The 25,755-nt window shown below is 48.5% G+C and overlaps 2 protein-coding genes across 7 annotated transcripts in view; one reads left to right on the top strand and one right to left on the bottom strand.

Annotated features, from left to right (window-relative positions):
• The window catches only part of PNOC (prepronociceptin), a 29,737-nt gene extending 9,733 nt beyond the window's left edge, over nt 1–20,004 (top strand). For 2 of the 4 annotated variants that reach the window (XM_043891060.1, XM_043891059.1), the window contains exons 2-4: nt 4,431–4,579; nt 14,566–14,959; nt 19,574–20,004. In XM_043891060.1, coding sequence (XP_043746995.1) covers nt 4,454–4,579; nt 14,566–14,959; nt 19,574–19,659 — 606 coding nt within the window. In that variant the 5' untranslated portion in view covers nt 4,431–4,453 and the 3' untranslated portion in view covers nt 19,660–20,004. Of the gene's footprint in view, nt 1–4,430; nt 4,580–14,565; nt 15,018–19,573 lie in introns of all 4 variants that reach the window. The other 2 variants (XM_043891062.1, XM_043891061.1) reach the window with 2 other exon arrangements.
• Nucleotides 20,005–21,996: 1,992 nt separating this feature from the next.
• The window catches only part of ZNF395 (zinc finger protein 395), a 48,668-nt gene continuing 44,909 nt past the window's right edge, over nt 21,997–25,755 (bottom strand). For all 3 annotated transcript variants that reach the window (XM_043890886.1, XM_043890887.1, XM_043890888.1), the window contains exon 10: nt 21,997–25,648. In XM_043890886.1, the coding sequence (XP_043746821.1) occupies nt 25,537–25,648 (112 nt within the window). In that variant the 3' untranslated portion in view covers nt 21,997–25,536. The remainder of the gene's footprint in view (nt 25,649–25,755) is intronic.

Below are 25,755 nucleotides of genomic sequence, written 5' to 3'. Positions count from 1 at the left end.
GAGAAGATGAGAAAATATGAATCCCTCCGTTAAAAAAAAACCCAAACAAACAAAAGTAGAACTACCATATGCTCGTGCAATCCCACTCCTGGGCATGTATCCAGAAAAAAAACATAATTCAAAAATATACATGCACCCCAATGTTCATAACAGCACTGTTTACAATGACCAAGACATGGCAGCAACCTGAATGTCCAAGGAAAAATGAATGGATAAACAATACATATATATAATGGAATATTACTCAGTCATAAAGAATGAAATAATGCCATTTGCAGCAACATAGATTATCATACTAAGTGAAGAAAGACAAATTATATAATATCACTAATACATGAAATCTAAAAAAAAAAAGATACAAATGAATTTATTTACAAAACAGACTCACAGACACAGAAAACAAAACTTATGATTACCAAAGGGGAAAGGCTGTGGCGGGGGTGGGGGGAGGGAGGATAAATCAGGAGTCTGGGATTAACATATACACACTATACTATATAGCACAAGGGACTCTACTCAATATTCTGTAATAACCTACAGGGGGAAAGAAATCCAAAATAGGTATAAGTGAATCACTGTGCTATACACCTGAAACTATCGCAACATTGTTAATCAATTATAAAATTAACGTTTTTTTGAAAGAAAACAGGAATCCTAGCAACCCTGTCTCACAGGTCTGTTGTGCCTGTTTGACGGAGAGGTCCCCAGGGCTCACTTCTCCCCACAGATGTACTTCACAATGCCACACAAACCAAGGAGACTGATCTAACTCAGACCAGGGAGGGCTTCCCCTGGGGGATAATTCCTGTATAACGTGTGAGCTGGAGACGGGTATTCTGAGCAGAAGGAAGAGCAGGGACCAAGACGGGACAGAGGCATGAAGGGACCTGATAGCTTTGGGAATTGAGGACTGGAGGAGATTCAAGGTTGAGTGACAGGAGCTGAAGCCAGAGAGCTGGGTGGGAGCGGGGCGGAGTCCCACTGGGGATTAGAGAATTAAAGAAGGAGGGAATCGTCACATGATTGGTGATGGAGATGGCTTGGTGGGAGGCTGGATCATTGGGTGGACTGATTAGAGGGTGATCTCAATAACCAAGGTGATAAATCTCAATTAAGGTACTAGCCCCTGGGATAGAGGAGAAAGATGCATTTGAGACATATTCATTTGAAAAGACTGGAGAAGGCAATGGCACCCCACTCCAGTACTCTTGCCTGGAAAATCCCATGGACAGAGGAGTCTGGCGGGTTGCAATCCATGGGGTAGCTACGAGAAGGACACGACTGAGCAACTTCACTTTCACTTTTCACTTTCATGCATTGGAGGTGGAAATGGCAATCCACTCCAGTGTTCTTGCCTGGAGAATCCCAGGGACAGGGGAGCCTGGTGGGCTGCCGTCTATGGGGTTGCATAGGGTCGGACACAACTGAAGCGACTTAGCAGCAGCAGCATTTGAAAAGACAGTCCATGGCATCACAAGAGGGTTGGACACAATTTAGCAACTAAACAACAACAACAACATTTGAATACATATTGGAGTTCAATGTTCATTAGCACAGACCTCCCAACCTGTAGGGTAGAGGTTGAACCCTTTAGATGGCAAACATGACCCTGTTTCACCTGGGACGGACCTCTCTCTCAGAAGGCGCTTCCCTTAGGAAGACGGCCCTGGGAAGGCTGCCTGCTCACCATCCCCTCCCACCCATGCTGTGTTCCCCCTTCCTCTATGTCTTTGTCATTTGTTTATCTTTCAGCTGTTCCGTGTGGCAGGTGGGATCTTAGTCCCCTGACCAGGTATCAAACCCGTACTCCCTCCATCGGCAGCATGGAATCTCAACCACTGGACCACCATGCACGTCCCTATGCCTGTGATCACCGTCATTCCCTGTGTCCTCTTTGTCCTCTTGGCAAACTCTTTTTGTTATAACTGGAGTATAATTGCTTTACAATGTTGTGTTAGTCACCGCTGTACAATGAAGTGAATCAGCTATCAGTTCAGTTCAGTCGCTCAGTTGTGTCCGACTCTTTGTGACCCCATGAACCGCAGCACACCAGGCCTCCCTGTCCATCACCAACTCCCAGAGTCCACCCAAACCCATGTCCATCGAGTTGGTGATGCCATCCAGCCATCCCATCCTCTGTCGTCCCTTTCTCCTCCTGCCCCCAATCTTTCCCAGCATCAGGGTCTTTTCCAATGAGTCAGTTCTTCGCATGAGGTGGCCAAAGTATTGGAGTTTCAGCTTCAGCATCAGTCCTTCCAATGAACACCCAGGACTGATTTCCTTTAGGATGGACTGGTTGGATCTCCTTGCAGTACAAGAGACTCTCAGGAGTCTTCTCCAACACCACAGTTCAAAAGCATCAATTCTTCTGTGCTCAGCTTTCTTTATAGTCCAACTCTCACATCCATACATGACCACTGGAAAAACCATAGCCTTGGGTATACATATATTCCCTCCCTCTTGAACTTCCTTCCCACCCCGCCCCATCCCACCCCTCTAGGTCTTCACAGAGCACTGACCTGAGCGCCCTGTGCTATTCACAGGTACCATATGACCCAGCAATCCAACTGCTGGGCATATGCCCTGAGAAAAGACACATGACCCCAGTATTCATTGCAGCACTATTTCAAATAGCCAGGACATGGAAGCAACCTGAATGTCCATCAACAGATGAATGGATAAAGATGTGGTACATATTTATGATGGAATATTACTCAGCCATCAAAAATCGGGTCATTTGTAGAGATGTGGATGGACCGAGAGTCTGTCATTCAGAGTGCAGTCAGAAAGAGAAAAACAAATATCGTATATTAATGCATATATGTGGAATCCAAAGAAACGGTACAGATGAACCTGTCTGCAGGGCAGAAACAGAGATGCGGATGTAGAGAATGGACACGTGGACACAGGGGAGAAGGGGAAAGAGGGATGAATTGGGAGATGAGGGTTGAATATATACACTACTATGTGAAAAATAGACAGCTAGTGGCGAACTCTCCCTCATTATTCAAAACCCATCTCAGATGTCACCTCAGTAACTTAACAAACATTGAGCGTTGATTCAGTTGACATATGCTTGGTATGAAAAGCTTGGATGATGCCCAAGAAGAGCTGGAGTGGTTTCCCTACATGGCCAGTGGCCATGGATCACCCCCTCTCCTCCTCCCACTGACTAGCTCCATTGCATACCCATTTTCTACCTCTGCTTCTCAAACTCTAGCATGTGTACAAATCACCTGAGAATCTTACTAAAAAGACAGATCCAGATTCAGTAGATCTGGGGTAGGGACCGAAATTCTGTATTGCTTACAAGATCCCAGGAGATGCTGCGGGTCTGCAGACTGCATTTGAATAGTAAGGTTATACGTTGTCTCAGTATAGTCTAATGAAAAAGTAATAAAGGCCATTATTTGTTTTTCTACGCTGAATACTTAAGGTAAAATTTACATACAATGAAACACACAGAATCTAAATGTACAATTCAGTGAATCTCTGGAAAACGTATACACCCCTGTGACCCACACCTCAATCAAGAACATTTCACATTTCCAGAAAGTTCCCTCATTCCCCTTTCCATTTAACCCTACAAATAAAGTTGATTCTACAGGGACCCAAAGTGATGCAGTCCAAGAAAATAGCTTTCTGATGCAGAAGACTTGATCACAGGATAAGTTTAAAGGGAAACAGGAAGAACTGCACATCTTTGAGGCAATTCTACATAAAGAATATAGATAACTGATCTAACTCATAATCATTGGCGCTATTACCTTAGAATGGTCTCTTTGGTTGTTTTTCAATAAATGACTCCATCTGCCTGGCCCTGTGCTTTGCACAGAATAACAAGGTGAACATATTAGCTCTGTGTGCAGGGAGCTGGCTCCCATCGAGGAGGAGAAACAGAGAAGAAACTAGCAGATGCTTCCCAGAAGAGTGAATTTGGGGCTGCAGGGCATTCCTGGCCAAGGCAGGGGAGGATGAGTCATTCATAAATCCCCTGTGTTACACATCTCACACTCTGCAAAACATTTCTTATGGATCTCATTTTTGCAACAGCCCTGGGGCAAGGCAGGTACCAGTGTTTCCCATTAAGAGCTGTGAAAACTGAGGCTGGGAGGGGCTGTCTCAAGGCCACAGGTGGGCCTTGCAAGTGGAGCCTTCAGCTCCCTGGAAGCACTCATGAACGTGGAGGCCAGTTGGATGGCAGGAGTAGTAGGTGTGCCCGCCTCCCCATCCCCACCCCAGAACCCAGATGCTCGCCTGTGCGTGAACATCACCCCTGGCAGACAGGCTGGGGCCACTGTGCCCTCGATCGTCCAGCCCCTCCTGGGAAGTGGAATCCAGGGCCCTGTGCCCTGGATGAGGGTCTCCAGCCCCTACTGGCCCCCAGAGAAGGGCTGTACTAATGGTGCCCACCCTCACTTGTGTTTTAGCATCAGCTTCCGGCTCCTGCACCATGAAAATCCTGTTTTGTGACCTCCTGCTGCTCAGCCTCTTCTCCAGCGTGTCCAGCAGCTGTCAGAAGGACTGTCTGGTCTGCAGAGAGAAGCTCCATCCCACTCTTGACAGCTTCAACCTCGAGGTAGGTCCAGGAGGTTGGACCCTGTCTTCCCCTCCCCGCCCAGGTCACATGACTCTCCCAGAGTGGGATGGTGCCTAAGAAAGACTGGGACTCCCAGCTTCTGAAAGCAAACCCTGTCATCATCCCATGTTTCCACATTCGAGTAAAGACCTACCCAGGCTGCTGTTTTGCTCCTATTATTAAAACCATGCACACTCATTCTGGAGAATTTGGCAAATTCCAAGAACTATGAAAAGAGAAAATTAAAGTCACCTTTAATCTCATCAGTCAGAGAAAAAAAATCTTAGTTTTTTCACTTGCTATGTTATATCAAGACAAGTTTCCCGTTATTAACATTATTTTAATTTAAGTATACTTGGCTTAACCAATCCCTCCTGCTGAGCACGTAAGTTGTCCTCCAGTTTTGATATTATAGACAAATCTACAGTGAACACCTACGTGCTGCCTCGTATTTAATTTGCTTATTTGAGCACTAAATTTCACTAAGTCAGTTGCTTTCTCCACTGCTTTCCTTACCATTTAAATAGTTATTCCTCTCCTACTAAATCCAATATAACTCGATTACTTTTTCTTTGTAGTCAAGAAAACTCCTTTCAATAGATGTCATGTTTGGAACTCCTCAATCTTAAGAGCAACCTTTTCTCTCCTGTTCCTTGAGGCAAGTGTACAAATATAGAAACCAAGTACCCACTTTGGGCTGACACGCAAACGTGAACAGACACAGCCCCCCGACCCACCACAACACCACGCTCCTCCCATGCCACCTCAGTGGCTTTCGAGCCTGTTTTCTGAACAGTAATAACCATCAAATCATGAAGAAGTATCCTGAGAACCCATTCAAGGATCATCCATCCTCCTCCTTCAGTCATTGTGGGTTTTCTGAGCACCTACTATGTGCCAAGCACCTACTATGCACCAACCACTGGGTTAGACCAAGGGCCCCAAGATGCACAGACAGATAGTGGGAGAGAAGAACCTATGATCCTTTCCTGAGAGTAATTACTGAGCAATGGGGAAGCAAGACCTGTGGACCCCAACCTAGTCTAGAGGGGCGGAGGGGGCTTTGGGAGGAACTGAAGCCTCTAAGGAGACCTAAAGATGATTGAAGAGGCAGGGAGTGAGCCCAGGTGCCCAGGTAATGAGGGAGGCACAGAGTGGGGGAGGAGCGCACATGTGCAAATGCCTCTTGGGGGAAGGGGACTGGCATGTAAGGAACTGAGGAAAGCCAGGAAACTGGCTAGAACACGGAAGACCCACATGTCTCTTCTGTGCAGCCCAGAGAGGCTTAAAATTTCACCCAAAACAAAACGCTTTCCCTTGGTCTCAGTCAACAGAGGAGACCGCTAGTTCACAGGTAAACCAGTGAAGGAGTTGATTAAGGAATAATCTCATCATCGTCGCAATCTTGACAAAGACTGAAAGTTGTGCACAATTCCTGAATCACAAGCTTTAACTGCAACCCTGTATCTCCCACTTCAAAAAGCATGAGGACATGTGTACACCCACATTTATGGCAGCATTACTCACAATAGTCAAAAGGTAGAGAAGACTCAAGTGACTGACGAGAGACAAATGCATAAACAAAACATGGTCGATGCGGACAATGGGATATTATGCAGCTTTTAAAAAGGAAGGGAATTGTGATACAGGCTACATCGTGGATGAGCCCTGAAGATGTATGCTGTCACAAAACAACAATTACTGCAGGATTGCACTTACCAGAGGTTCCAAGAGCAGTCAGATTCATAGAAACAGAAAGTAGACTGGGGCTGCCAAGAGCTGGGGAAACCGGGAGAGGGGAGTTAGCGTTTAATGACTACCAGGTTTCAGTTTGGGAAAATGAAAAATTTCTAGAGATGGGGGCAAGGGTTGATGGTAACCCAACAAAGTGAATGTACTTAATACCTCTGAGCTGTACGCTTAAAAATGGTTCCAGTGTAAATTTGATGGTATTTGGATTTTACAATAGAGAAAAAAGTATTTGGAGCTCAGCTATAACACTGAATCTGCGCTAGTTTTTATTTTTTTTTACAAAGTAAAGCATTCACAGATTTAGGTGGCTTGTTGAGAGCAAACATCATGCCCTGCCTGACTGTGAAGCACTGTGATGTTCCGGCTCCCGGGCCACCTTGACCTCGGGTGCCGGTTGTGAAATGACAGAGGCCACCAGGGCCAGGTTCCCTCCAGCCTCCTTATTGTCATCTCAGGATCTGAGCTGCTGCTCCTCCTCCTTCCCCCTCCCTGTGTACCACTGGTTTTCCTGCTGGAAATGCTTTTCTCCCATCTCCCACTGGCTCTTTCCTTCCCTTTGTTGTCCTCACCCCTTTGTGGTGCTCGAGTTCAGCTGCTCAGGAGTATCCGACCGCATGGACTGGAGCCCGCCAGGCTCCTCTGTCCATGGGATTCTCCAGGCAAGGATGCTGGTGTGGGTTGCCATTTCCTTCTCGAACCCGTGTCTCCTGCACCGCAGGCAGATTCTTTAACACTGCCCACCTGGGAAGCCCGCCTTAACTCCCTAGCCAGTCTCCAAGGTCGCCAGCAGTTCCTAACCACAGAAACCTCCGCCCATGTGCAGGCTTCCCCTCCTCGTCCTCTCTGGGTGGACCCTGCTCTCTTCCCCACTCTGACTCTTCCTGTTCTGCCTCCTGTTAGAGCCCCATTCCACTTCCTGCACCCCCTAAACACAAGTGATAGCCAAAATTCCTTGTTCTTACCTCCATGTCCTTCCTCCTTCCCAGCGTCTGCTTTCCCCAGGCAGCAGGTACACTCTTCGCCTCCTCTCTGCTGGGCTCCCATCACTTTCCATAGTTCCTGGGAAATCCATGCTTCCCTTCCCTCCCCACAGCTCCAAGAACCTGCCCTGCCATCTTGCTCAGACCTCCGACTCCTCCCCCAGCCAATAAACCCTGCAATACTACTCTTAGGAGGGGATGCCTTGCAGATTCTCCACCGGTCCCCAATTGAGCCAGCCCCTAGCTCCTTTGTTCTCTGACAATTACTTGCATCTGCTGGGCTATCTCTTAGGCACTGTCTTTGCGGATGAATCTGGGCTTCCCCAGCACACATTACACTGTGGCCCAGGGCAGTACTCAATAAACAGGTCCCATGGAGACTGGAGGGCTTCCCAGGTGGTGCTAGTGGGAACCCGCCTGCCAATGCAGGAGATGAAAGATATGGGTTCAAACCCTGGGTCTGGAATATTCCCTGGAGGAGGAAATGGCAACCCCCTCCAATATTCTTGCCTAGAGAATCCCATGGACAGAGGAGCCTGATGGGCTACAGTCCTTGGGGTCACAAAGAGTTAGACCTGACTGAAGCGACTTAGCAGGCAAGCACAGAAAAACTGTAACCTTGCAAGACCTTTTAGTCTCCTAACAGGTGCAGATGCTGTAGAGGTTTTACACAGCTGTTTTTCAAAGCCAGGAAGGAATTTGGAGCTAGTTTCTATTTCTCCGTAACATCTTAAATCTCTGGGGTCCGGGAAACACTGTAAGAAAATGGCCAGTTCCCACTTCAGAGTGATGGATGACCTCTGCAAGTGCCTGCTGACCCCCAGAGGACCTGGTTGCCTGGATGTTTCTAGCTTGTATTCATTTTTAACCTATTTTTTTAACTTTTATGAAATGCCTAGAATCGAGGCAACCACATCTCACTTCCAAATCTTGCAACCCTTCACTATGTCCCCTCTGTGAAAGATGGGGGGACTCAGATATTTAGGCAAGGGTCACTGTCCACCCCCCACCCGCCAATCCTTCCACCAAATGATGAAATCCTAATCTATTCCCAGGACCTTCTGGACCCTTGGCTTCATCAGGAATTTCATTTGTTCTCACTCCAGGGCAATGGTCCAAGCGTGCCTGCCTTTTTGTTAGACTATCATTTTGGTCAGTAAATGACTAGCACATAAGCCAAATGATTGGATAGTCCTGGGCTTTCAGCTAATTGAGAATGATACTTACCCTACCAGCTTACAGAGAAAAAAACTAGATTCACTGGGTTATTCTAGTGACCGAGAAGAAGGTAACTCCCAGGAAAGGTCTGTTTTGTTGTTGTAGTAGTTTAGTCACTCAGTCATGTCCAACTGTTTGCGACCTCACAGACTGTAGCCCAACAGGCTCCTCCGTCCATGGGATTTCCCAGGCAAGAAAACTGGAGTGGGTTGCCATTTCCTTCTCCAGGCAATCTTCTCGACCCAGGGATCAAACCTGTATCTCCTGCATTGGCAGGTGGATTTTTTACCCCTGAGCCACCAGGGAAGCCAAGAAAGATCTGGGGAAACTTATATAAATTCCCTAAAACTCTATTAGCAGCAGAAGAGCTACTACTTCTGGGAGTTTCTGTCTTCATTACACAGAAAATCTTAGTAGTTGACTTGCTGCAGGAGTTCCTAACACGTTTTTCTTTTGTACTGTGCATCTGCTGGCCCACGAGTATTGGCTCTCAGATATACTGGCAGAACCTCCCAGAGCAAATAGGTCCCAAATGTCTCTTGGTCAGAAGTGGCTGGATTCCTTAGAGACAGAAACATGACAATCTGAATGAGTTGTTTATTTTCCTTCCATTGGCCCATTAATCTTTGATCCTAGACATTCAGATGACCCTTTGCTCATTGTCTTCCCTCCCCCTGCAAAGCCCAGCTTTATAGATCAATTTGGCACCAATCTGGGACTTTCCAGATGCTCCTCCACACTGTGTCTGAATATAGCAATGTCATCAGAGTGGCCTGTGAAAATGTGTCCAGCTCACTTAATGGGCCATTAACCCATCTCTGCAAACAGGCTGGTGAGTCCCTCAGACCAGAGAGTGTAGTCAGTAAGCTCATATGCCCATCTGGTGCTACAAATGTTGCCGTCAATTTGGATTCCTCATTTTTTTTTTTGCCCAAAAACTTTCTCCTAAATCAAGAATCAAGATGCATATTTTTTAGTATCTAATCATCTAACAGTATGTTGAGTCTTGGTAAGGGCTATGCATCTGGTTTGATCATAGAATTTCATTTTCTCTGATTGACATGCAATATAATTACCATCTGGGCTTAGAAACCCAGGGGCTCGCAGAAGATCTGAGCGCCTCTAGGCTTAACAGTTTCCACCTGTTCCTGTAAATGGACAGGGCAGATCAAGGCAACGAGCACTTTGAGGATCCTATCCCTGTGAGGACTGAACCAAGTGTGTTCAAAGGTCCTTTTGAGTCCCACAAGTCTATGCTTATGAGACCACACAACTCAGGTTGGGACTTGAACCCAGCCAAATCCCAGGATGGAACTTGAACCCACTCTTCTTATTTATGTGACTGCTCCAGGTCTTAGTTGCAGCACATTGGAGTTTTCACTCTCACATGCTAGATTTTCATCGTGGCATGTGGGAGTGAGTGTGTGCTCAGTCACTCAATCAAGTCTGACTCTTTCTGGCCCCATGGACTCTAGCCCTCCAGGCTCTTTGGTCATGGGATTCTCCAAGCAAGAATACTGGAGTGGGTTGCCATTTCCTTCGCCAGGGAATCTTCCTGACAGAGGGATCAATACCCACATTTCCTGTGCCTCCTCCATTGGCAGGCAGATTCTTTACCAAGGAGCCACCTGGAAAGTCCTTAGTAGCAGGATGAGGGATCTAATTTCCTGACCAGGGATGGAACCCAAGTCCCGACCTGCATCGGGAGTGCAGAGTCTTAACCACTGGACCACCAGGGAAGCCCCTAAATCCACTGTCTTTTAATTAAGATTGTACATCTGGTCTCAGGACTTAATGAAGCTTAGATTCATTACGTCTCCTTGCAGAAAGAATTCAGTAAGAGACAAAGTGATAGGTAAGAAGTGGCTTTATTTAGAGATACACATTCCATAGACAGAATGCTGTCTGTCTCAAAAGGAGAGAATGGCCCTAGAAGAAATACATTTCACAGACAGAGTGTGGGCAAGAGGCCCCCAAACATGGTGTGGTTAGTTTTTATGGGCTGGGTGATTTCATGGGCTAATGAGTGGGATAATTATTCCAATTATTTTGGAAAAGGGGTAGAGATTTTCTGGAATTGGGCCACCGCCCACTTTTTGACCTTTTATGATCAGTCTCTGAACTTTCATGGTGCCTGTAAATGTGTCATTTAGATGCTAATATCACAGTGAGCATATGAAGAGGCTCAAGGTTCACTGGAAGTCGAATCTTCCCCAACTTTTATCTAGTTGGTTCTCACCAGTTTATGTCGTATCCTCTAGGGCTATGTCATTTGATTAGAGGTTTTGTCCTTCCCACTCCCCTCCTATTTCACTTCTACTGGCTTTCCTGGTGTTACCCATGCTTTCTGCTTCCTCCTTGACTCTGTAGAGTAGGGTTTCTCAGACTCTGTGACTGTATTAAGCTGGATAATTATTTGTTGGGGTGAGAGGTGGGCTGTCCTATACATTATAGGTTGCCTGCCAATGTCCTTGTGAAATGGAGGAGGACCCTGGGGGTCCTCCTGGGTACAAGTCCTTTCTGTGTCCCCCAATTCTTGTGTGTAGGAAATAGGCTTCGTTCAGTCTCCTGAACCTGCCCTGAGTTCCAAAGGGAAGTTGCTAATCAGGGAAGGTAGGGGATGCCAAGAGCAGGGAGGAGCAGTCAAACAATAGTGCAGCCATTCCTGGTTCCGCCTCAAAGAATATACATAACAGTATCTTTGAGTTCAAAGAGCCAACCCATTAGAAAAGACCCAGATGCTGGGGAAGTTCGAGGCAGGAAAAGAAGGGGATGACAGAGGATGAGATGATTGGATGGCGGCACCGACTCAATGAACATGAGTTTGGGAAAACTCCGGGAGGTGGTGAAGGACAGGGAAGCCTGGCATGCTGCAGTCTGTGGGTCGCAGAGTCAGACGCGACTTAGGGACTGAATGACAATGATGACCTTTAAATTCTTCTGAGGGACCTAAGGCCCTCACCCAGGTGGAGGATGGTAACTTCAGGCTGAGCACAAGATTCCTGGAACATCTGTTACCACCAGCCATTCAGAACAAAGTCACACACCCTGCAGCCTTCATCCCAAATCTTGCCTATAAAAACTTCTCCCCGAAATCCATCATGGAGGTCCGGGTTTTTGAACAGGAGTCACCTGTTCTCCTTGCTTCACAGCACCCCAAGAGGAAATTAGGCAGAGGGGATGGAAAGGAGATGGCAGATTTACATACTGAGTGGATGGAGAAATGGGGTCCTGAGAAGGGGAGTGCTGGAGAGATGTCCAGGGTTCTAAACCTGAACCAGCTGGGGAGTAAGGTGACATTCAGAGAGAGAGACAGAGCAAAAAAGATAGACTTGGGGTGGGAAAAAGTAGGAGTGAAGTACTGATATATATGCTACAATCAGTAGTTCCTTCAAACTTGTTCCACTCATACTGAAAAAGTATATCAGATAAGAATTAAAGTCACCTGCTAGTAACAAACACCTGAAGTGACATCTTTAATAAGATGGAGATTTAGGAGTTCTCAGGTGGCTCAGTGGTAAAGAACCCGCCTGCCAATGTAAGAGACTTGGGTTCTATCCCTGAGTTGGGAAGATCCCCTGGAGGAGGAAAAGGCAACCCATTCCAGTATTCTTGCCTGGGAAATCCCTCGGACAGAGGAGCCTGCTAGGCTACAGCCTATGGTGTCGCAAAAGAGTTGGACAAAACCTAGCAACTAAACTGGTAGTCCGCTGGTAGAATTCCGGGCTTTCACTGTGTGACCTGGGTTCAGTCCCTGGTTGGGGACCTGAGATCCCACAAGCTGCGCTGTGTGCCCCACCCCCCAAAAAGACAGAGATTTGATTCCTCACACGTAAGTCAGGAGCAGAAAGTGGGAGATGCTGAAGTGTAGGCATGAGCATGACCACATCTTGGAGCAGCTTGGCAGCAACAAAAGGAGGGCAGGGTCAGAGTGGTAAAGGCAAGCAGAAGTCAGACTGAAGGACACGCTTTGAGGATTTGGTGGAACAGCTGGTGAAGCCTGTGATTTAAGCTGCATGCATATCTCACTACTCAGAGATCAAGTTGGAAACCTTGCCCATAGAGGCAAGCATGCCACTCTGAACACCCGGGTGGGAGTGCTTGCTCCCCAGAGAGCCCCAATGGGGCACGCATGCATCTTCTCACATCCTGCGCCTGCCCAACCAGAGCAGTAACTCCTGATGCCCCGTGAGCCAGGCACAGACTCCCTAGTTTGGGACTCTCTTGGTACCCCAAGAGAGGTTAAGAGTCCAAGCTTCCAATGCAGTGGGTGCAGGTTTGATCTCTGGTCCAGGAACTAAGATCCCACATGCTGCATGGTGCAGCCAAAAAAATTAAAAATTAAATTTAAAAAAAGGACTCCAAGGTTTGATGAAGGGCTCTGCAGCTTCCTGCTCACCATGATGTCAGAGTCAGGCTGAAGTGGGGTTTTCATCTGACCCCAAAAACACGGAGAGGAGTATTTGGGGTAAAGTGTGCTTGGGTGCTCAGTCGTTTCCGATTCTTTGGGGCCCCACAGACTGTAGCCCACCAGACTCCTCTGTCCATGGGGTTTTCCAGGCAAGAATACTGGAGCAGGTTCCCATTTCCTTCTCCAGGGAATCTTCCTAAACCAGGGATTGAAGCTGTGTCTCCTGTGGTTCCTGCTTTACAGGTGAATTCTTTATCACTTGAGCCATTCAGGAAGCCTGAAGCCAAAACAGTAGGGAAAAAAACTTGGAGGCAGAGGCTTCCAGGAGATCCAATCAAAGACAGGAATGTGGGAGGGAAGGGTTAAGGCCAGGGCTAGTCAGGAAGGTACGGGAACATCATGGTCAGGCTGGTGGTCTAGACGAGAGGTGGGAGATACCAGGAGAGACAGAAGCTGCAGGGGTTCCTAGGGAGCTGGCAGGTCCACTGAATTGTGTCAGACAGTCCCAGATTATCCAACTTGTCTATATCTCAAAGGGTCTTAACTCCCTTTTCTACTTTTTGATTGGCGTATAGTTGATTTACAAGGTTGTATTAATTTCTGCTGGACAGCAAGGTGACTTGGTTATTATATATACAATTTTTTAAATATTCTTTTCCATTATGGTTTATCCTAGGACATTGAATTTAGATCCCTAGGCTATACAGTAGGACCGTGTTGTCCACTCATTCTGTATGTAATACTTAGCATCTACTCACCCTAAACTCCCAGCCCATCCTTCCTCCACCTGCTCCTAACCCTTGGCAACCATAAGTCTGCTCTCTATTTGATCGCTATTTTCTATAACTGATGTACTGATAGTGATGATGAATGTATGCAAGGTGAACAATGAATCACACCAAGGTTGATCTTTACCAGGTGACCTTAGAATAACCATGCAGATTTAACTGCGTGACCACATGCTTTAACATCCCCAGTTTCTTAAATCACTCTGACCTCTCCCAGGCCTGATAAGAGAACAGAATAAAATGTTTCTTTCTGGATGACCCTGATGAGCTGTTTGGCTCCAAAAACCCAACAAAGACTATAACTCTGTGCATTTTGTTAACTTGCTGAGTCACCTGGGTAACTTAACCTCACGTCTCTGAGCCCCAGCTTTCTTTGTGAAATGACAGAGATGGGCCAGTTCGTTTTCTGTTTCTTTCCAACTCTTAAATTCTATGAACTTAAGTAACTATATGTAAAACTGCTCCATGGTACTGAAGAGGTGCTTCAGAAGCCCTTGCACTGATTGATACCAAAATAGATAATGCATGCATGCATGCATGCTCAGTCATGTCTTGACTCTTTGCAACCCCATGGATTGTAGCCCGCCCGGCTCCTCTGTCCATGGGGTTATCCCAGCAAGAATACTAGAGCGGTTGCCATTTCCTCCTCCAGGGGATCTTCCCGATCCAGGGATCCAACCCGCACCTCCTGCTTCTCCTGTACTGTCAGGCGACATCTTCACCACTGAGCCATCTGGGAAGCCCTAAAACAGACAACCAAAGTACTTGATCTCCTCATTGCCTTGGACTAACAGATGTCCCTGGTCTTTCTCCTTCCTCCAACCTCTCCCTTTTCAGGTGTGCATCCTCGAGTGTGAAGGGAAGGTCTTCACCAGCCCTCTCTGGACTCCATGCACCAAGGTCATGGCCAGGGGCTCCTGGCAGCTCAGCCCTGCTGACCCAGACCACGTGGCGGCTGCTCCGGACCAGCCCAGGGCCTCTGAGATGCAGCATCTGAAGCGAATGCCCCGGGTCAGGAGCCTCTTCCAAAGGCAGAAGAGGACAGAGCCCGGCCTGGAGGAGGCGGGGGAGATGGAGCAGAAGCAGCTACAGAAGCGGTTCGGGGGCTTCACCGGGGCCCGGAAGTCGGCCCGGAAGTTGGCTAACCAGAAGCGGTTCAGTGAGTTTATGCGGCAGTACCTGGTCCTGAGCATGCAGTCCAGCCAGCGCCGGCGCACCCTGCACCAGAATGGTAATGCGTAGCTGGAAGGGGAGCCCCTCCCGGCTGCACCGTCCACTGCAACCCATGAGTGAGTGGGGCCCCAATGAGCTGGGGGCAAGAAGAAACCTCCTCTGCCCCGTCTTAACCTTCCTCCCTGGCGGGGGGAGACATGTTGACACCCAGACACATATACAGACTCCACACCACTTCCTTCAGGGGTTCGGCTCCTAGGACTGCGCCAGCCCACCTTTTTTTTTTTTCTTTCTGGGAGCAAAAATTTTCCTGGGATTGCTCCCAGCAGCTCACCACTGCGGTGAAGAGACTGGTTACCATGGGGATAATAGTAGTGTGTTAAGATAACTAATTCCTCTATGGCTCTTCAGGAGCTTAGTTACTATGGGGACAGTGAAGTGGACCAAGCCTCCTATATGGTTGCCATAGAAACCATCCACTCACCTTTCCCCTGAGACTTTAAGGACCCAGAGCTGGACCTGCACTTAGCCATTTGCAGAGTCTGATTTATGTGTGTGATGTCGCTGTTTCACCTTCAAAGATGGCTTAGCTGTCCCCTCCCCTACTCCCTCTATCTTAAGGTGACTGACTTCCATGGCAACCTTTCAGCTTTCACACTCTGCCCATCAAGGAGCTCTGGTTAGGACCAGTTCTTGTTAGGACACCTTCTGTGTTTCTTTCTCCCACACATCACTTGTTCACCTGATCACTTTGCCACAGGTGGGCTGGTTCTTTGCAGCTGATGGCACGTGAGCAAGGCTTTGATAATCTGGCCCTAATGACCTCAGTCACTTTTAGAAGAGGGACTAAAGGATCATCATTTTCCCTCACTTTTTGCCTCTTTCCAGGTGCCATTTCTGGTTTTTTGTTTGTTGGTTGTTGTTTTTAATTTTTATTTATTATTTTTGGCTGCACAGGGTCTTCGTTGCTGCTCATGGGTTTTCTCTGGTTGCAGCAAGTGAGGACTACTCTCTAGTTGTAGGGCACAGGCTTCTCACTGTGGCGGCTTCTTTTGTTGCAGAGCACAGGTTCTAGGGTGTGAGAGCTTCAGTAGTTGTGGTGTACAGAATGAGTTGCCACACAGCATGTGGGATCTTCCTGTACTAGTGATTGAACCCGTGTCCCCTTCCTTGGCAGGCAGATTCTTCACCACTGGACCACCAGGGAAGTACCCAGGTGCCATTTCTGTTTTGTGTTTGCTTGCTTGCCCTTCCTCCTATCTCCCTGCCTGTCTGTTCTTAGTCCCCCAGGCACTCATTTATACATGTACCTACAATGCAGATCAGATCACAAATATCAGAGATCCTAACTTATTTCCCAGTCATTTCAAACTCGGCTTTCCTCAGCCCATTAACCTATACATAACTTTGAGTGGCAGAGGGAACTAGCACAATGAACTTTTCTGAAAATCTAAGAGAATTCCAATCATTAAGCGTATGTGCCTTAATTCATATGTAGGAATATGATTATCTGCAGGATCTCATCTGGGCTTCCCTGGTGGCTCAGTGGTAAAGAATCTGCCTGTCAATGCAGGAGACATGGGTTCAATCCCTGGGTTGGGAAGATCCACTGGAGGAGGAAATGGCAACCCACTCCAGTATTCTTGCCTGGAGAATCCCATGGACAGAGGAGCCTGGAAGGTTGCATGCAGTCCATGAGGTTGAAAAGAGTCAGACAGGACAGAGCGCGCAGGCTCACATACAGTATCTCATATCTCCTTAAAGAGAGAAGCTTCCCCTAACAGAATGAACTATTCAGTTGGTCAGAAACTTTCTGTAAACGTTATTACCCAAGTGGGGGCTTTTGCTTGACACAGAGGCATAAAAGCAAGGTTTGTGCATGGGCTTTTTTACTTTGCTTCCTATATGTCAAAGGTAGCCAGATCGTTAATAATCTTCCTTCAATGTATATTAATCCACATGTGGATCTTGAGCACCCACACTGCAGCAGGAAGGCAGCCCACATAAGACTTTGCAGGTAGGCTGGCTTGTTTGCAAAATGCCCATTGCCAAATACGGGTATATGTATTCAGTGGCGAGCCAAAGGCTGCTGTGTTTATTTTAGCAGAATGACTAATCTCTGAAGGCCCTGAATTAACCTACACTGGTTTTGAAGTCATATTCTTGGATCCCTAATATGCATTCATTTCTCCAAAGCCATATCTACACGGGACCTAATAAAAAATCTTTCAGAAATGGCATAGGCTGAATTCTTCTAAATATTAAAGACATTCCTCTTCTTTTTAAATTTTTAATTGGAGGATAATTGCTTTACAATATTATGTTGGTTTCTGCCACACATCAACATGAATCAGCCATAGGTATACATATGTGTCCCCTCCCCCCCCCCCCCCCACCAAAACTTCCTCCTAAACTTTAGGGACATTATTCTTTTTTTTTTTTTTCAAGGTACATTATTCTTTAAAGGGACCATCAAGACACCCTGAAGACACGTCTAAGTCTGAACTATGACCGTTTACCTTATAAAGACAGTTTCAAATCAGTCACTTTAGCAGGAATCAATTTAGTTTTTAGAAAAACTATTTGAGCCCCTATTCAGGCAATTGGTTTTTCTAGTTTTCTATTAAGCCTCCAACTGAGAGGCACTGGAACATAACCGGTAACCAGCTTCTGCCTGTGGCTTTGCTCAAGATATAAAGTTCTTGAGGGAAACGCTGGTGATATGAAGCAGCTCATCTGGGTATTATCGATTGCTCTCCTCCTGTGACCATCTTGCTGATTCTTTTTTCCACACATTCACGGCTGCTGAGTTCCAGTGTGGATGTGTATTTATGAGTCCCTTAAGCCTGTCTTTATTTGCCTGTACACACCCCAGCCAGCCCCACACATGCTTGAGATTTCTCCATGGCTCGGGGACTCCTATTGCCAGAGCTGTTCTGGACACCAGAGACACCCAACACCAAGCTATGTTTAGAATGCTGGAGGAAACGGCGCCACCCACCACATGGGACGTGTATGCGCTCAATCATGTCTGACTCTTTGTGACCTCATGGACCGCCAGGTCCCGGTACCCATGGGATTCCCCAGGCAAGAATACTGGAGCATTCTTCCTCCTCCAGGGGATAGGACCCATGTCTCCTGTGTCTCCTGTATTGGCAGGAAGGTTCTTGACCACTGAGCCACCGGGGAAGCAAACGCTTGGGATAAAGAACCCTTATTCAGAAAGCGTAATGATGTCCTAGAAGGGAGGGACACTGGCACATATGGAATCTAGAAAAACAGTACAGAGGAAGCTCTTTGCAGGGTGGGGATAGAGACGCAGACGGTGGAGAAGGGACTTGTGGACACAGCAAGGAAGGGGAGAGAGGGCATGAACTGAGAGAGTAGAATTGACCACACACACTGTCATGTGAAACAGCTCGTGGGAAGCTGCCGTAGGGCACAGGGAGCTCGGCTCAGCGCGGTGATGGCCGAGAGGGTGCGATGGCGGGGAGGCGGGAAGGGGAGAGGTTCTAGAGGGAGGAGACATGTGTGTGCTTATAGCTGATGCACTTTGCTGTACCGCAGACACTAACAACGTAATAAAGCAATGACACTCCAATAAAAAATAACAAATGGAACCAAAAAAAAGGGACAGTGGGGTGCAGGACCAGTCCTAGAGAGACCTGTGAAGAGTACGCGACGGAGCCCAATACCTACCGTCCTTTTGCCTGGCCCTATGCTTCTCTCCTCTCTTCCGCTGCCCCAGACCTTGACCTTCTAGATGGTGGAGAGTGAGCAGATTCATTCCTGGTGAGGAATCAGTGAAGTTAGCACTTGTAATATGAGAGAGCCACAAATGAGGGCTCTTTTTAGCCTGAAGAAATGAATTACTATACAGATTCCAAATACTGATACCAGGGATAAGAGAACTGTTTCTGGGCAGGAGGCGTGCCCTTTGTTCTGTTGGTTCTGACGCTAGATTATGGGCCCGGGAAACAGGTGTGTAGAGGGAGTCAGGGACCTCTTCTTGCTGCTTTTGGGGCTAATTATGTGGATTATAAAGCTTTTAAAATATATGTGTGTGTGTGTGTGTGTAATTTACTTGGCCGCACTGTGCAACATATGGGATCTTAGTTCCCTGACTAGGGATTGAACCCGGGCCCTCTCCATTTAGGGCTTCCCTGGTAGCTCAGCTGGTAAAGAATCTGCCCGCAAGGCAGGAGACCCCCATTCAATTCCTGGGTCGGGAAGATCCCCTGGAGAAGGGATAAACTACCCACTCCAGTATTCTTGGGCTTCCCTGGTAGCTCATATGGTAGAGAATCCACCTGCAATGTGGGAGACCCGGGTTTGATTCCTGGGCTGGGAAGATCCCCTGGAGAAGTGCATGGCAACCCACTCCAGTATTCTTGCCTGGAGAATCCCAAGGACAGAGGTGCCTGGTGGGCTATCGTCCATGGGGTTGCAAAGAGTCAAACACGACAGCGACTTCGCAGAGCACAGCACCCCTGCATTTACAGCACGAAATCTTAACCTCCGGACCACCAGGAAAGTCCCAAGTGATAGTTTTTCTTTGCCTCTTTTCTATTTCTCAGGCACTAGGGAAAAGCGAATTGAAGGGTCAGAAAAACTGTCGGGCTTGCCATTTTAATCTGCCATTCATTTGTCATTTTAATTTATGTCTCCCCAGGTGTCCGGGCGATCCCCAAAGCAGCATGTCTCCAGCCCCAAACCTGCCGGCTGGGCATCAGGACGCCTCCCTCCCCAAGGCACTGAGGCGAGCCTTCGCTCCAGGCCGCCGCCCCAGGGCCCTGCGCCATCTGGTTGTCTTTCCTCCCTGACTCCTCCTGGCCCCTCCCCACCCATGGCATGTTTCGTGACAACCCTGTGGCTACATCAGAGTGTATTTTTGTAATTCCTCCAGCTAACACTTAAACGGCCCCATCTCTCCTTCTCACCCACCTCCTCCCTCTTTGAGGTGGTGGGTTCAAGGAACAGGAAATCAAGCCTGGGGTTTTGACTCGTCACTGCCGTAACTTGTTTGTAAAAGAGCTGTTCTTTTTGACCGATTGTTTTAAACAGATATTTCTCCATTAAACTTCTACTGAGCAAATGGTTAGTAAATAGGATGGCTGTTTCTTTAACTGAGAGCACAGGCTCCAGACATACCGTCAGAGCTGCCTCTCCTCGGAGCCAGAGGCCAAACGCAGGCGACTCTGTTTTATGTGAAGTGTGTCGAGCAGGAACACCCCGACTGAGCCGGGTCCCCAGGTCCAAAGCCCACAGCTGCCTGATTGGGCCCAGCGGGCGGGACGGGGGAGGGGCCAGGCTGCTGCGCCCCACCCTCCGTTTCCGGCTCACTAGAAAGTTGCATCTTTAACAATTTCCAGGTGATGTAGCATTTGCTGGTTTGGGACCCTCCGGACGGGGTCGAAATTAACTCAAAACATGTTAAGATGGATAATATCAGTTCAACCTCTGGTCCACCCAAATGGAGTGACTGAGGTGGGTCAAACATCTATACAGACAGATAGGGGGCCGTGGGAAATCAAGAGGGAGGGTAAGGTGCTCTGTTGGGGAACTCGGGGGAGGGGGCGTCTGGTGAGGTGAGGGGTTACAGGAACCAGTGAGGACTGTAGCTCCCTCTAGTGGTCAGGAGGGAAACAGCCGCTCACTGTGCAAGGGTGGTACCGTGGGCGAGATTGAACAACTCTCTCCCTTCCAAGTCTATCTAGCCTGGCGTCTCCAGTTGGTCAGACCCAACTGGGAGCCAGAAAGTTAGGGAGTCCTCGGATGCAGCCACAAAGGTGGGCCTGGGAGGGTCCAGAGCTGCAAATGGACAATGTCCAACCCAAAGGCAGTAAACCCCTTTAAAGGAGGGGTGGGGGAAGGCGGGGCGGGGTGGTCTCCTACAGGCTGCTGAGCTGGACTGACTTTGGCAGAAATCTAGTTCTTAGGTCTTCTCAGAGCAGCTTCATACCTCCCCGCTGGGTGCTGTGAGGAGGTCCTAGAACCCCTTTCCAGGGCGAGATAGAGCTTTCTGTGCCAGCCCCCCTTCCACCCAGGCCAGCTCTGAACCAGCCACATGGGCGATCACAGGACACAAAAGCCACGGGTTGACCCGGGGGGGGAGGGGGGCGGGGGGGCAGCCCCTGTTACTCCCCAGGGCTAGCACGCACTGCACAAGCAGGTGGCGGCTCTTTCTCTCCTTAGGCGCTCGCCGGCTCCCCAACAAATTCAGGTCCACAGCCGGGAGCTTCTCCCAATTGTCAACAATGCAAGCAAGAGAGAAAATGGTTATTTTCCTAAATCAAGGAAATCATTGATGTAAAAAGTCAAAGAACTAGTGGTTGCTTTTATGAGGAAAAGAGGAATAGCGCCTTGCTAAAGGGCTTCCCTGATGGCTCAGATGGTAAAGAATCTGCCTGCAACGTGGAAGACCTCGGTTTGACCCCTGGGTTGGGAAGATCCCCTGAAGGAGGGCATCGGAACCCACCCTAGTATTCTTGCCTGGAGAATCCCCATGGACAGAGGAGCCTGGCGGGCAACAGTCCATGGGTGGAACAGAGTCGGACATGACTGAGCAACTAAGTACAATACAGAGGTACAAGGGCAGTTTCTGGAATGCTGGCCACGATCTGTTTTTTGAAGGAATATGGTGGATACTGAGGTGTTTGCACTGTAATAAACCATTAAACTGTAAAAATTAAAACTAGAGATTAGGAAGAAAAAAAAAAAAAAGAAAATGGTTATCTCCTAGATTACAATCCTAGTGCCATTATTTCCCGGATGATGACTTCAGGCAAGTTTTCTAACCTCTGGGCCTCACTTTCCTCATCTGTAAAATGGGAATGATGAAATGAAAATAAATTGATAAATTTTAAAAATAATTTTATTTTAAAAATAAAATAAAAATGGGACTGACAACAGTAATTTCTTCGTGGGTTATCCATGTAAGCACTTGGCCAGGTCCCTGATAATGTTGCCTACTGTTACTATAAGCAAATGAGGGTGCACACTTCTCCCCCGGGGCTATTGCTTGCTTAACACCAAGGACAATGATAATCTTATCCTTCGCAGGGCGAGAGGGTGGAGGGACAGGCACACATCAAATCAGACAATGTACCATTTTATTCCTTATAAAATATATTTCATATTGTTGCTGTAAAAACATTATATTTCACATTTTTAAAAAAATTTTTAACAGTAAAAATAATACTTGGAAGACAGCTGGGGGAAAAGGCGCCAATAAAGACAAGTTCACAGATGGGATTTATCTCCCTCCCCTCTTTTTTTTTTTTTTTTGCCCCTGGTAAAGTCAGAACCTGCGAGGACCAGAAAGTAACAGGACAGATTTCTTCCGACAAGTCAGAGTTTCCACATCCAAATCCATTATGTTCTTCAAAGAATCTAGCCTCAGGCCAACTGCAACACTGTGGATGTTGCTCAGAATGTGTTCTGAAATTACACGATTGCTTTCACAGCCGGCTCAGAAGTCAGATTATTAAATCTAAGCCATTTTACTCACCCGATGGTCCTTGTGTTCTGCACCTGTGACCTCATTTGACCACCAGGAAATGGCAAGTCACTCCAGTCTTCTTGCCTGGGAAATCCCACGAACAAGAAGAGCCTGTAGGGCTACCACGAGGTCGCAAAAAGTCAGATGGGACCCAGTGACTCAACCACTACCACCACCCTCATTCACTGGACTCTTTGCACTGAAGGCGCACGGGTGCAGATTCGGTATCATTAAGGCTGCTCAAAGCAGGCACTAGACTCCAAAGGTACTTCCAAAATATTGTGAATAAGCATAACATCCCCAGAATAAAGAGTTTCCCAAGACGCTTGCTTTCCCAATCCGTCCTGTTAGTTTCCAAAGCGCACCTGTCGCCTCTTACCTTCCATCAGATTCTGCCTCCCAGGATGGGCCGGGAAGTAGGGAGAAATACAGAGATGAAGAAAACAGGCGTGATGGTGGGATCAGGTCACAAACCACCCCCGGCCCTCCGAGAAGAGACGAACGGGACAACCCCGGGACAGACCACACGTCCAAGAACCCACACGGCAGCCACAGATGGAGCAGTGGGAGGAGAGAGGCTGGAGGAGGCCACCACCACCAGGAAGGAGGCCGGAGCAAAGGCCGCCAGGGAAAGCCGCACCAGAACATTAAAAAAAAAACCACAAAAAACCTCTGTTTTGAAATTGTTGCATCAATTTCTTCTCTCTTCCTTTTCTGCCCTGTGCAGCTGTGACACAAGAAGCCCGCCTTACTTAGAGAAAATCTTGATATCCAGTTGTACCTACACGGTCCAAACTGAGGGGGAAATGAAAACAGCGTCTCCAAAGGTGAGACCCAGCAAAAGCTCTGAGTAAGGAGGAAAGGGGAGACGCTGCTGGGCAGAGCTCCCCCCACCCCCGTCTCCAAGGCCCCCTCCCCACACGGGTAGGACCTGCAGGGCACAGGGCGGGAAGCGAGGAGTCAGCTTTGGGAAGCTGGGAGCTTGAAGGAGCGGGAGGGAGAACCCAGCACCTCTTGCTGGCCTGATCTCCAGCTTCACCGAGGGACAGAATTCCACATACATAATTTTTTTTTTTTTTAACTGAGTTATAAAAATATACCCCATCACCACCAAAGACACTCATGTGTAAGAGTGCTTTTCCCTTCTGTCACCAAACCCAGGTCACCATCACCCTTCACACCATCACACCCCCTATTCCCGTCTGCCGCTTTCCAACACGCGGCGTGTCACAGACGGAAAGGCATCTATCGGGTTCCTGCAGCCAAGTGAGCCCGCCTGGACGGGAAGGACAGCCTTGCTCACAGCCAAGGGCTGGACGCCGCTGTGCAAGCCCCAAAGAGCTGGCCTAGAGTTCCCTGAGCCCCTGACATTTGGGACGTGGGCCCTGAGGAGTCCCCAAAACCAGTCCCGCTCGGCAGAAAGGTGAGGCTTTTAGCCAAAAATGTGCCCTCGATCAGCCCTGCTCGCCCAGGCACAGAAGCCCCTTCCTCCACTTCTTCCTCAACAAAAATGGATTCACGTATTTAGCTCTCAAGTCACGCAGTCCAGGGTCCCCTCCATTCCTGAGGTCTCCAATAGATGCTAAATCAACCCCAGTTCCTGTCACGTGACCTCCTCAGGCCCCCTAATCTGCCCCATCCCGCCTTCAGGCAGAAAAGACGCCCAACTTGGACTCCGGCAATTGGTGACGGACAGGGAGGCCTGGCGTGCTGTGGTTCATGGGGTTGCAAAGAGTTGGACATGACTGAGCGACTAAAATGAACTGAACTCACCTCCTCAGGCTCCCTAACCTGCCCCAACCTGCCTTCGGGCAGAAAAGACGCCCAACAGGTGTCTGGGAACATGACACCACATCCAAGTGACCCTCCCCATCACACTGACTGGACCAAGCAGAAGCCCCCTGAAGAGTCCCGTCCTGCCTGTCACCTTAGGAAGAAAACCAGATGGTACCCAAAGGGCCAGGTGAGCCCGTGGAGCCACGGGACAGCTCTGCACCCCTCTCACCGTGGCAGAAGCTGCCACCTACCCTTCTGTCTGTTCTCTTCGCCAGCCCGGCCCTGTGGCCTTGGAGGAACGTGGGAAAATCCCTGGTTCCCATGAGACAAAGTGGGACCTACCTCAGGGCAGGATCTCTCGGCCAAACAAAGGGGGAGTCTTAAATCAGAAAGAGGCTCCTGAATATACCGTAAGTGAAAACAAAGTGTTTCTGGGGGGGGTGTCTTCCAGAGCTGGTGGGGAGGGGTGGGCATGGGTTCACTCAGGGAACAGCAAAGCACTCTCGCCGAGTACTACACCGTCTGGTCTCTTGTCAAGGAAAGGGTGAGCAAGGTAGTCTTGATCTGCCACGCTGTACGACGTGAATTCTTTCTAGCCTTTTGGCTCAGCTTCCTGACTGTCCCAGTCTTTTCACAAACCTACGAGTCTGGGCTTGGAGAAGAGGCCATACCGTATCTGTTGCGCTGCAACCTGACCTGAGGGACCCCAGATCAGAGCAGCTGGCACCGGAAAAGGGGCTTTCCTTGGACTCTGATGGAGGCTGCTGGGTGAGGACAATCTCTCCCTCCTCCTGGATCTGAGTGGAGAAAAGGGGGCCGGCTGCACCTCAAAAAGCTCACACATCAGCCCCGTCTTCCCACCCCAGCCTCAGCAGGTCCTGTTCTCTGAGTCATCAGCCAGAAATTTCTCTTTTTTCTAAAAAAAAAAAAAGTAAATCCATGTTGCTCACAGTCCCTTCTGGAAGAGTGGAGAAAGCAAAGAATCCAACAGCTCAGCAGGAAACACAATGAGCTGTCCCTTCCTTCCATACGGTACACATTAATCCCCTAGGGAGATGGGCTGTGGGGAGGAGAGGAAGGGGAGTCGTTTCTTTGGTCTCTGGTTTGCTGCAGAATACCCTTGGTCAGTTTTGGCTCTCTCTCATTTTAGGGGAAGAAAAAAAAATAATTTTTTTGTTTCTATTTTTTTTTTAAAAAAACTAAAACATTCCCATGAGGGAGGGGAAAATGTTTTGAGTATTCAACCTTAGCCAATAGAGCCCAAACTCCCCGTGTGTCCACTCTGTAGCTTTTAGGCTTCTGCGGTGGGCTTGGGACCCATCTGCCTGTGTCCCCGGGCCGCCGGGAGGGGCCGTGGTTCAGTCCAGGAAGCGCTGGCAGGCCTTCTTCCAGCGGCAGGCGGTGCACCACTGGTCCCGGTGCTCAATGCCGTACACCTTGCGGCACTTCTTAGCTTCCCCGCGGGCTTTCCTGCAAGCCAGGGTGATGAGGGGATGGTCACCCGCTGGCCAGCCAGCAAGGGGAACCACCAGGGCCGGAGGACCGACTGCCTCCCTTGCATCTGAGACGTCCCCCCA

This window comes from Cervus elaphus, chromosome 29 (assembly GCF_910594005.1).
Source record: "Cervus elaphus chromosome 29, mCerEla1.1, whole genome shotgun sequence".
Lineage (NCBI taxonomy): Eukaryota > Metazoa > Chordata > Mammalia > Artiodactyla > Cervidae > Cervus > Cervus elaphus.
Note: the sequence above shows the minus strand (reverse complement) of the source record. Positions and strands in the feature narration are given on the sequence as shown.